General features: G+C 38.8%; 1 protein-coding gene across 3 annotated transcripts in view; it reads left to right on the forward strand.

Moving 5' to 3' along the window:
- The window catches only part of LOC101864192 (pituitary homeobox x), a 131225-nt gene that overhangs the window by 108235 nt on the left and 10721 nt on the right, over nt 1–12269 (forward strand). For all 3 annotated transcript variants that reach the window (XM_013084949.2, XM_005090211.3, XM_005090212.3), the window contains one exon: nt 10731–10933. In XM_013084949.2, coding sequence (XP_012940403.1) covers nt 10731–10933 — 203 coding nt within the window. The remainder of the gene's footprint in view (nt 1–10730; nt 10934–12269) is intronic.

The following is a 12269-nucleotide window of genomic DNA, read 5'->3' on the forward strand; positions in this document are numbered from 1 at the left end:
AAAGAAGTTATACAGACAGACCGAAGTAACAGAGTGAAAGAAAAAAACATAGGATTACTGGTGGCGCCCTCCAACCACCTGCAGTGTGAGTGTGTGTCTGTGTACGCACGCGTGCGCCTGCATATGTGAAAGGAGGAAGGAGAGGAGGGAGAGGAAGATGGGGCGAGGGAAGGAGAGAGAGAGAGAGAGAGAGGAGAAGAGAGAGAGAGAGAGAGAGAGAGAGAGAGAGAGAGAGAGAGAGCAAGACGGAACTGAGACATGGATTTATACTATTTTCATAAGGCTGGGGGACCTACCATAAGGTACTTCTTTTCCCAGACCACTGTAATTCCTCGGATTTATTATTAACTATATACCCACGCATTAAGTCAATACCATAATACCGATTTTCCTCTCTTTCTCTAATACCACAAGCAGTCAGGCTTAGGAGCAATTAGCTAATCTCGATTTTAAAAGACAGGTAGGCATAATATATTATCCCCCTTTTAAGACTGTTTCTTTTTCAGTCTTGAAAAAAATGCGATTATCTTTCCACACCTCAATGCTTCTTGATTTGGGTTTTGTAGTTGTATTTTATTGTTGTTGTTGTTGTTGTTGTTGTTGCTGTTTTTTTGTTTTTGTTTTTGTTGTTTTGTTGTTCTCCTTGGGGATATCGAAAAGTGTTTTTCAAGTTCCATTCTACAGATCAATGCTCACCCAGGGCATAGAAATGAAAGCTGAAGGGTCCATTCCATCATTTCCTTACAGAAACGTTTCCCAACATATTGTTCAGCTAGGTGTATGCTTTTCTTTTCTTTTTTAAACATCAGGACCGGACCAGTAAAGATCGACGAATTCGGCCATTTCAAGATCAGAAGAACGTTATAGCTTTCAGACGTGGGCGTAGAGGGCTCTCTAATTTGTCCGCATGCATGTATATCTTGTTTGCATATTGACTGCGTCTCTTGATTCCTGATTTGTGATCTGAATACCATCTATTTATAGTAAGGTCAATCTAGGGTGGATAAATATACAAAAGAGCTGACGCGTATGCTAATTTTGAGGCCGTGGGTGTTTATTAGCTTTGAAGCGAAGAACGTTGTAGAATTCTAATGTGCTCTCTGATTACAATGAGCGGCGGCTTGTGACTAGGAGGAACGTTTCTACTCGTAGTTATAAAATATCATCTTTTTTTGTTGCAAAGCGGGGTTTGTTTGTTTTCTATCGGAGCGAGTCAAGTGGGTGGAGAGTATTTCCCCAAACAATCATTGTTCAAAAATCCACACTCACACACACACACACACACACACACACACACACACACACACACACACACACATACACACACACGCACTCACACACACACACACACACTAACACACACCCATTAGAATGCCGTTGCACCAATGAAAGAGCATGTTTTCTACCGCCCATCTCTGCATACGAGTTCCGGCTAATGTACTAAAATAGTAATAATAGTTATTCTAGAAAATAAAGACAAAAGTAAAACCGAAACAAAACAAAACAAAACAAACCCACCCATCAACCCCTCCCACGGAAAACAACCCCCCGCACAGATAGACTGATGTGGCTCTCACCTTGACGGACAAGCTCGTCCCTGGTAGCACACGCAGTGATAGACTTGCTTGACTTGCGTCCACTCCTCTTGTCTCGTGTGTCTGTAACTTTCGAAAACTTGGGGCTGATGGCAATTAGTGTTCACATTCTCCCCTGTCTTATCAACGATGGGCAACGGTCAAGGGGTAGAGAGTGTGATAAGTGAAAAAGACTTCACACCACTTCCCTTTCCACTTCCATTCACATAGGAGCTGTGTTGTTTTAGGGTGACATTGTGCTGAAACTACAAGGTCTATACAATGTTTTGTGTCATGAGCTTCATTCAAACATCTATTTGAGGTGTTATTTATCGATCGATCGATCGATAGATAGATAGACATATAGATAGATAGATAGATCGATAGATAGATCGATAGATAGATAGATAGATAGATAGATAGATAGATAGATAGATAGATAGATAGATAGATAGATAGAGAGAGAGAGAGAGAGAGAGAGAGAGAGAAGAAGAAGAAGAAGAAGAAGAAGAAGAAGAAGAAGAAGAAGAAGAAGAAGAAGAAGAAGAAGAAGAAGAAGAAGAAGAAGAAGAAGAAGAAGAAGAAGAAGAAGAAGAAGAAGAAGAAGAAGAAGAAGAAGAAGAAGAAGAAGAAGAGAAGAAACACTGGAAAATAGCTACGGCAAAGAGCGTCCCGTTATAGGGGGAAGAAAGAGGGGCAGGGGTGTGATACTCTGGAAGAAGAAAAACCCCCCACCACAAACAGGAAATGAGTATATAAGTTAAGCCTCAATTCTACTACACAAACAGTAGTTTGTCCGAGAAGAATAGAAAGAGAGTCATTGGAAGCGTCGATAAAACCACCGTTAGCGAGCTATTTGAGGAGTGCAAAAGATGTTAGGGTCCGGCCGTCCCGAACCTCGGCGCCAGGGCAGAGAATAGAGCTCACACACGGCCCAAATCTGATTATCTCCCACATTGATAGGGCCCTGGACCCCCTCAACCTCTCCAGACAAGGGTTGTCTTGCCTGTGGGACCAACCAACTAAAATTCTAGGTACTGTTCAACGGTTTGTTTTTGTTAACGTTTATTTATGTACAGTTTTCTTCACTTAAAAAAACAACAACAACAACAACACAACCAAAAGGCTTATTCCGAAAACGGAACTTTTAAACTGGCGATTAGTGGAAATGAGAAATACTTTTTTTTCTGTTAAGAATGAACGATCTACCAAAGCAAATATCACAAACATGTGAGCAGCCTTTTTGACATGACTTGAATCTCTGAACCTTTCGTGTTCAGAATCTTAACTCTCATTAGAACAACAAAGGAAAAAAAACAACAATAACATAATGATACATTATTTCTCTGTATGGCAGAATCTTCACCAGTTTGTTATTTGAATTGTTGTTGTCATCACCGGTGCTCAGATTATTTTACTGTAGTTAAAAACTAGACTGATATTGTTTCTATGGCAACGACTGCCCCAATAACGTTGCAATGATAATGTAATGATAATATCATGGACAAAAAACTGATGTTTGCAAAAGTTTTGCCCCTCTCGAGGACATAATTTAAATCAACGATGAAGCGACCTGCTTGGATCCTTCCATACAGTTCTGAACGGGACAATTTGGACGGGATTGTATCGAAAATATGTCGTCTAAATGATTTTAAAAATCCAAAGTGTAAAGAAAATACACGCATATTCCCCTCCCGCAAATTTATCTCTCGTCTGTTGTTAAGGAGAAGAGGACAGCCCGTACACTATGCACAACAGTTAGTTTAATCTTCATGCCGGCCACTAAATTGTAATGCAGTATTATTAAAAAGGTAGACATTTATGCCAAGTTGGTAAACAAAAGATATACAAGGACTTACGAATTACAGATTGTGTGGTCCAAATGAAAATACTTATTAGCCGCTTCCTGAGTCTCAGCGGTGTAGACTGTGCTGACATTAAAGTAATTGTCTCCGCCTTCTACAATGCTGTCCTTAGTGGCTGTAACGTATTTAACGTCACAAAACATCATTAACGATTTCAGCGCTGCTGGTAAATTGAAGCTATCTCCCAAACCCCTTGTGATTTGAACAGCCTGCACTTTTTGGAAAAACACAGTGATGTTTTATTTCCCTTCGTTATCAAAAACTGTACCTCTTCTGTTCGAAAACTTGAGTACCATGGTATGTATTGTTACGATGTTACGAAATTATTGTGGCACTTTTAGTACTTTTGACTAGCTTTTTTTTAGGATGCTTTACCTTCTACAACGAAGTAACACACCACAAATAAACCGTCTTGTCTTTCCATTGAAATTAATACTCACCGTTTCCAGTCAAAGTCTTTCTCGTAATTTTCAGAAGTTGAAATTTGCGTCTTACTGTTGTCACTCCAAACAGCAGGCTGCTATAAGCTAAAACCACCCACTTATGTAGTTTTCGTTTGTGGGTAAGGCCGCTATGACGCTATGGCACTCAAGTGTACCGAAAAATGTCTTGTCTCAGCAACAGCGAGGAACGATCACTTCGATTCTTTCCACTTTGCCTTGACCTTGGTCATTATATTCGAGGTTCCATAGACCTGGATTTTCTGCTTCATGTGGTTGTAGGGGAATAAGTTGGTCGGTTTGGGGAAACAGGAGACTAAAAAGGGGATTGATGGATGAGTGGAGAGAGAGAGAGAGAGAGAGAGAGAGAGAGAGAGAGAGAGAGAGAGAGAGAGAGAGAGAGAGAGAGAGAGAGAGAGAGAGAGAGAGAGAGAGAGAGAGAGAGAAGAACCATTGTATCTACGAGACTGTGTGAAGTTACATGAGAAAATAGAAAAGAAGAAAGGAATGAGCCGCGTGTGTGTGTGTCAGTAGGAGGGGCTGGGGAATCAATTGAATGAACTCCTAAGGAATTGGGTGACCTGTATTGGGAATCTGGGCGCAGCATCGACCACTACTAATATACTACGCAGTGGACAAAGGTCAATTTCAGCTTTCTCATTTTTGAAGATAAGTTAAAGTCGTCTTTCGTGCATGACATCTCAGAAACCTTCAAGTTTGCCCTATTAAAAAACAGAGAGATCAAAAGAGAGAGAGAGAAAGAGAGAGATAGATAGAGAGAGAAAGAGGGGGGAGAGAAAGAGAGAGATAGAGATAGAGAGAGAGAGAGAGAAAGAGAGAGAGAGAGAGAGAGAGAGAGAGAGAGAGAGAGAGAGTTATTATATAAGTATAAACACAAAAATCCGCGCGTTTGACTTTCTCCTTCTTTTCCACCAAGCCTGCATCTTTTTTTCCCACTTTGTCTCCCGAACACTCACTTTCATCCAGCACACCCCCCCCCCCCCCCAACCACTCCCAAATTCCCTTTTCATTCCGCTCTTACTGTTTGCTACCTCTGCCTCTGCCCCTCCCCGGATACAAAAGAAGATACGGCTAATGAGGCTGCCAATCATTGCTATTGATCGACAGATGCATCACAGTTATTGATGCCCGACTGTGAAATCGATTCACCTGTCCAGACCCTATGCATACCAACAACAACTGTTACGACCAAAGAGTACCAATGTGTTCCCATAAACCGCTGTTGATTATGACTGGAAAGCAGTTTATATAATGACTTTAAGACAATGCCCCGAAGACCACATATTTTTAAGGGTTTTGTATCTTAAAAATATGCCTTCGTCACAGGTTGTTGTTATTGTTGTTGTTGTTGTTGTTGTTGTTGTTGTTGTTGTTGTTGTTGTTTTTGTTGTTGTTGTTGGTTGTTATCGTTGTTGTTGTTGTTGTTAATTCAGTGGCTTTTGTCTGTATGTCCTTCGGTCCAGCACCATGTAAAAAAGGTGGAGGTAGTATAGGGTATTTATTGTCTATGGAAGGAATGGAAGGAAACAGTCACCGTCAAGGAACTTGGGACATTCTCATTATGGGTATAATGCCCCCTAAAGAGCATACATTTTAAGTGTATGTTAATATCCCAAAAACGAATAACACTATTGAAACAACAGTTTTGATTTAACGTCCACCCACACCCTCCCCTGTCAGCATTATGTAATACGCTTATTATGAAACATTTTTAACATACACACCGATGCTGCTCCAGGGGATTTGCCTTTGCAAGGAAATCCCAGAAATTTACATGTGCAGCCGCATGGTCTTCGACCCTTGACCTTACAGAGACTTTCCGTGCCCTATCACTTTTTCCATGACGTTCTTATCAGCTAACCCCAGTACCAACTTTACTGTTGAAATCAGTCTTGTACAGACCTATACGTGATCCGTTGTGAAAGCTGATATTATGATTCATTTCTCGCGCTCTGTTGCTACAGACACTTTGCTTCAGCGAAATGAGTCTCTGTAGTCTAAAGTAAGAGGCAGGAAAACTACATTAAATAGATACTTTCTTTGGAGTCGGGAACTATTGTTGAACAAGAACAAAAAATACAACAACAACAAAAAAACAACAACAACCCAAAAAACAATTCCATTGTAAAAATAATCTTTCTTGCTAATCATTTACTGGATAGACAGTCATATGGAGGGCAGATACACATACTGGTTGGCAGACAAATCATTAGCCTCAAAATGATTATACACATAATATGAGCAGAGGTCAAGCAAACGGAAAAATACAATTTTTCAACTTAGTACTAGTACAACTATGATTTCATTTTCCTTTGATTCCGTTTTCCAACCAAATTTGTCCCCAACTCGTTCATTTGGAAAGTCCAACTCAGCATTGAATTCCTAAATCACCAAAAAGGTGTACACATTAACTGAATTTAGTACGTTATTTCTTGGAGAGGTGGGAGGAGGAAGTGTGTGTGTGTGTGTGTGTGTGTGTGTGTGTGTGTGTGTGTGTGTGTGTGTGTGTGTGTGCGTGTGTGTGTGTGTGTGTGTGTTGGGGAGGGGGGGGTTCAAGTCTTTCTAGAAATGAAGAAAATTGATTTTTAATAAAATTCCCAGCAAAAAGTTTATTTCTCAAAATAAAAACAAGCTAAAAAAAATTAAATTAAATTGTATGAACCTCTGCAATACAACACATGTAACAGAGGTACTCATTTCGATAAAATGTCATTATACGTAGGTATCGATGTCGCTAGTGATATCTAATCTGTACATTGAGCCGTCCGTCTGTTGTAGGGCGGATCGACTACACGATCCCACGCGTGTGTTCCAGGCTTAGAGACAGTAATAGATCTCTTCAAACGATACTATTCTGCGACTCGTTCCTGCAACACGTGTAATGAAGATCAGAAATAGCATAACGTTACATGACCAAGTCTCCATGACACCACATGTATGTCTTTGGAAAAAAAATCTACAAAAAGAATTTTGTCTGAAGAGAAACAAAAACAAAGAAAGAAAGAAACATAATAAATTTAGATGTATTGCAATTAGTTTAGGAAATTTTGGGATTTTTACTTTTTGTTAGTTTGTCAGTTTCTTTAATTTGTATTATTATTATTATTTTTATTATTATTATTATTATTATTATCATTATTATTGTTATTATTATTATTATTATTATTATTATTATTATTATTATTATTATTATTATTGTTATTATTATTATTTTTTTTATTATTATTATTATTATTATTATTATTATTATTATTATTATTATTATTATTATTATTATTATTATTATTATTATCATTATTATTATCATTTTCATTATCATTATCATTTTTATAATTATTATTTTTAATCTTGTCTTTTTTGTATTATCGTTATCAATTTTATTCCGAACGTCAGTTATGTAATAATCATAACTATTATGGTTGGTACTACGGACCGCATTATAATTATTACTTTCATCTCTGATATTATGATTCTCATTATCACTGATACGTCTATAATTTAGAAAGGGACAATTTGATAGATGCACATTTTCTGAAGAAAATTTAAAAATTTAAAACCCCCATAAGGTGAATGTCAGAAAGTATCTAAATCATTAATATTTAAAGAAATATTATTGTTCAGAAAGATAGAGGCGTTAGGTCATGATAATGGTTGAGCAGCCCCCCCCCCCCCCCCAAAAAAAAAACAACAAAAAAAAACAAAAAAAAACAAACAACCGCGTTCACCTTGAATGTAAAACAAAGTAACAGTATGTATAATTTCTATAAAGTATTATCCCTTAGGGTAGATATTGAACGACATGTATTATATTCTCAACCCCCTAGATAGAGTATGTGTTTGGGAATTGTTTGACTTTGGGTCAAGTGGTCATAGCAGCGAGCGAGGCGGTTGTAAAGGGGGGGGGGGGGGTTCGTTGAAGAGAAGTTCCGCCACACACCAGGAAGAGCTGTCATCTTCCCTTGTAATCTGTCCTGTCCGTCATTTGTTCGTTTATGAATTTTATGTGTACAGTGCGTCTGTGTGTACGGCGGTGACCATTAGTCTTTGTTTTCCTGACGGCCGTCGGGGACGCCCGGCGCCTGGTCTCACCGCTCTGTGGTTTTCTCTGTCTGTTAGTCTGTTGTTCTGTCTGCCACTTTCTCTCCCTTCGCCTTTTGTCCTCACTCACTCACTCTCTCTTGCTCTCTCTTGCTCTCTCTCTCTTCTCTCTCTCCCTCTCTCTCTCTCTCTCTCTCTCTCTCTCTCTCTCTCTCTCTCTCTCTCTCTCTCTCTCTCTTTCTCTCCTCCTCCATTCTTTCTCTCTCTCTTTCTTTCTCTTTCACCCCCCCTCTCTCTCTTCTTGTGTCTGTCTGTCTGTCTGTCTGTCTGTCTGTCTGTCTGTCTGTCTGTCTGTCTGTCTGTCTGTCTGTCTGTCTGTCTGTCTGTCTGTCTGTCTATCTACCAATTTCTAAACTAGCCGGTCTTTCTGTATCGCTGTCTACCTATATTCGTTCGTGTTCCTTCTTTTCTTTGTTTCTCTTGTGTATACTGTCAATGCCTTCTTGCTCTGAATTTTCAACGTGCTTGCTTTATCGGTCTTTTTAAAAATCTTGAAGTTTAGTTTGAGATGAACATTTTCCGTCCTCTTTCCCAACCCACATTGTACTAGCATCAAATCACGCTTGTAGCTTGCAACAATATAGCTAATTCTAACAGAACAATAGCAACATAGAAAAAAAACCCCAAAGAGTTTGAACCGGAGAACCCACCAATCACCCGCCTTTTCCATGTACACCTCTTTATATAAATACAGCCAGTGACAAACCCATTCAATCATTCTTCTTTAGTGCACGCACTGATTTTTTAGCTTTGTGTCTATGGTAGTTATCGATACGTTTGACATGCCTTTTTTCTTTTGTTTTGGAGAGATGGGGAGGGGGGGGTCTATCCGAGTATTCGATTACAGTGTTAAAGAATATTAACTTGGACTAGATAATAATTATTACAACAAACAAAAAGTAAACAAACAAACAAACAAATATACTTCATGACAGGAAAAAAGAGAATGAAACCTTAAGAGCTTCGGAGATAGATAGTGAATGGAACCTGTCCAAAAGTGTGAAATTTCTCCTACAGTTTTTACCCGTCGCGTACACAAGAGCTACACAAAAGCAGAAACGTGAACATCCGGTTAAGAGCCTCATTTGAACCTGGAGAATCGCGTGCAATCTGTTGAAATCGATATTACACTATTCACTGTTGTGGGTATCGACTTCCGCTTGGAAAAACACCTTTCATCGATTATTTCACAGCATAATTTGATCTGTTCCTGATTCGTTTTTTGTTTTTTTTCGTTGTTAGTAATACTTTACCTGCATATTATATCAATCAGCACTTATCAGCAGTATCTCGTAAAAACATAGATTATGAACTGCAGAGTATAAAATGAAAACAGAAGTTAGACATTGTGTCCCGTTTCTCTTCTTTTTCATCTCTTTGGGTTTTATCTTTTTGCTCTTTAATTTCTTTTTTTTTTTTTTTTTTTGTAGGGGGGGGGGGGGGGAGGTCACTCAGTGTATTTTTCATACAAAATTACGACAAAAGCTTTTTACAAAATACCAAATTGCTGACTCTCTAAGTACTGGACTGGGTGAGGTTGTTCCATTTATCATTAATCACATTTATAACAGTGCTAAAAATGAATATAAAAAACATAACACGACAAAGAGTGAGAACAAATCAAACTGATATTTCATTCAGTTGCAAAAGGCAGTCTTAGAATTAATTAATCTTACATTGTCCCAGTTAGATTCGACATTAAGATTACCGCAACAAAAACTTTGCAGAAAAAAATAAATTATCAAATAATAGCAACGGCACCTACAACATCGTCAACAAAGACATTAAAAAAAAAGACGAAAGTGCTACCCCCGCCCCTCTCCCACTAATAATATAATAAAATACATCTCCAACAACGACGGCCGCTACAACAGGAACGATATAACAAAAACAAAAATCAACTCTTGGTATCAATATCATTTGCTTATCGTATCATGACGAGGAATTGTGTCTTGGGCATTCTTTAGGTGACACATCCAAAAGCTCAGATATTGTTTTTGATTCGATTGATACCCACTGGCGCACTATCAGGTCCTTTTGTCTCCGTTATGCTATGCGTATTTTCTTTTATCTAACGTGTCGCAAGTGAACATTAATCTTCTTCAGGTGGCATTCGTTCGTTTTTATCATTTTCATCTGACGTTTCGAGGAGTTGTATTGTTAGAAAACAGAGACAACTTATTCGAGAGGGGAAGGGGAAAGTAAGGTTGGAGAAGGCAGTGGGGTTTGCTGTGTGATATTATTAAATATGTACACGTATTTTAGATTTTGTTAGAGAGATTGCATTGGTTAAAGAATGTGTACAAGAACGGTCGGGGTCGACGGTAAAACTACAATGTAGTTACAAAAACAAATTAACAGACTTATGAATAAGCAAACAAACAATCAATCAAACAAACAAACAAACAAACATACACATAAACAAACAAGCTGTTGATTGTTTTATATTTTAAATTTTATCGAAGGGGCCTTATGTACTTTTTTTTTCGTAACTGATCAAGGCATTCAATTGATAGATATGTATGTTTTTAGATTTTTATTTATTTATGTACTTATCCCTCATATTTCAAGTCTTTGGAAAGTTTGATTGTCTAGAAACGATTGTGTATCCATTATAAATGTCTAATCTTTTGCACATAAGAAAAGTTTACGCTTCACCGCCTTGTAAATCCGATTTTGTACAATTAGAATAACTAGCATTAATATTCTGTCATCTCTTTCATCTATTTCAGACTCCAACGACGCATCCAAGACAAAATCTGACGACGGTAACGATGACGACAAGAAGAAGAAGCGCCAGAGACGACAGCGCACCCATTTCACCAGCCAGCAGTTGCAGGAGCTGGAGGCTACCTTTGCCCGGAACCGCTACCCGGATATGGCCACCCGGGAGGAGATCTCTGCCTGGACCAACCTCACTGAGGCTCGTGTTAGGGTGAGTGACGTACTGGCTGTTTGTTTGTTTGTTTGTTTGTTTGTTCGTTATTTTTTTGTTCATTTGTTCTTTCATTAGTTCGTTCGTTCGTTCATTTGGGGATGAGGGTGATGGGTTTCGCTAATTGTTCTGGGGATCCAAGTTGGAATTCTGCTAGGGTTATACTGGGTCGTGTCTTTTTTCCACGTTAAAATTTTTTAATTGTTTTTTGTTTGTTATTGTTGTTTCTGCTCTTGTTCTTATTATTTATGGCTGTGCTTGCAGGGAACCAAACACCAAGCACCTACAATATTTTTACAAAAAACCCAAACGGATTAAGGGTAGAACAACGAAATTCCAAATATCGATATCGAGTTTGTCAGTTTAATAACTTTGACATGTATTGTTGTTAACTTTTTGTTGTTGGAAGAAACGAAATAGACAAAAAGGGAAATGTGTTCGTAGACACAGCTACCGACACTCTCTTCCATTTTCCCATCTTTCTCTCATTCACTCATCGTTTGTTCTGTCACCCTCCTCTTCCCCCCCTCCCTTTCTCACCGCTCTTTACACACAACCACAGACAGACACACGCACACACATACACACAAACACACGCATACACACACACACACACACACACACACACACACACACACACACACATATTACACTTTTTTCCTTGTGGGTGGAAGACAACGTGTACGCAAAGGGTGTAACGTCACAATTCTTTGTTTCTTCTCTTCGCTCATGGTTTCTAATTTCGAACATCTGAATTCTGCTACATCACCAAATTCCTCCATAATTCTGGTATTCCTAAACATCAGACTGTAGACTTATAGTCTTCACCGGGAATGCAGCAAGAGTATAGACACATTTACCCATTCTTTGGTGGGTTTCAAAGTGTAGCTGGAGATTAGAGGACAAGTTTTCTATAAATTCCTGCACTAAAACGGTGAATGTAGGCCGAGCTTAACTGGTGCGAAGCTGAAGACAAACAGAGCGGAATCTGTCGGGGATTCTCACTGTTGACAATGGCCCTTGAACGTTTGCGGCAAAAATCTAAGTTGGCCGAACTTTTGGTCTGTTGGTACAAGGGGAAAACCAGGCAACGCCAAAAGGGGGAAAGAACAAAAAAGAAGAAAAAAAAAAGAAGCTAAACTTGGCTTGAGCTGACAGGAAACGGGGAAAAGTGAAAAAAAAATGTACTTGTCGTTTTTCTACTTTATGGGAACTGTCTATTTCTTCTTTTCTTTTATATGCTTAAGGGACGTGGGGAGGATACAAAAAAGGAGAGGGGGAGGGGAGAAGGGGCAGTTAGAGAGAGAGAGAGAGAGAGAGAGAGAGAGAGAGAGAG

Source organism: Aplysia californica, unplaced genomic scaffold, assembly GCF_000002075.1.
Source record: "Aplysia californica isolate F4 #8 unplaced genomic scaffold, AplCal3.0 scaffold00014, whole genome shotgun sequence".
NCBI lineage: Eukaryota > Metazoa > Mollusca > Gastropoda > Aplysiida > Aplysiidae > Aplysia > Aplysia californica.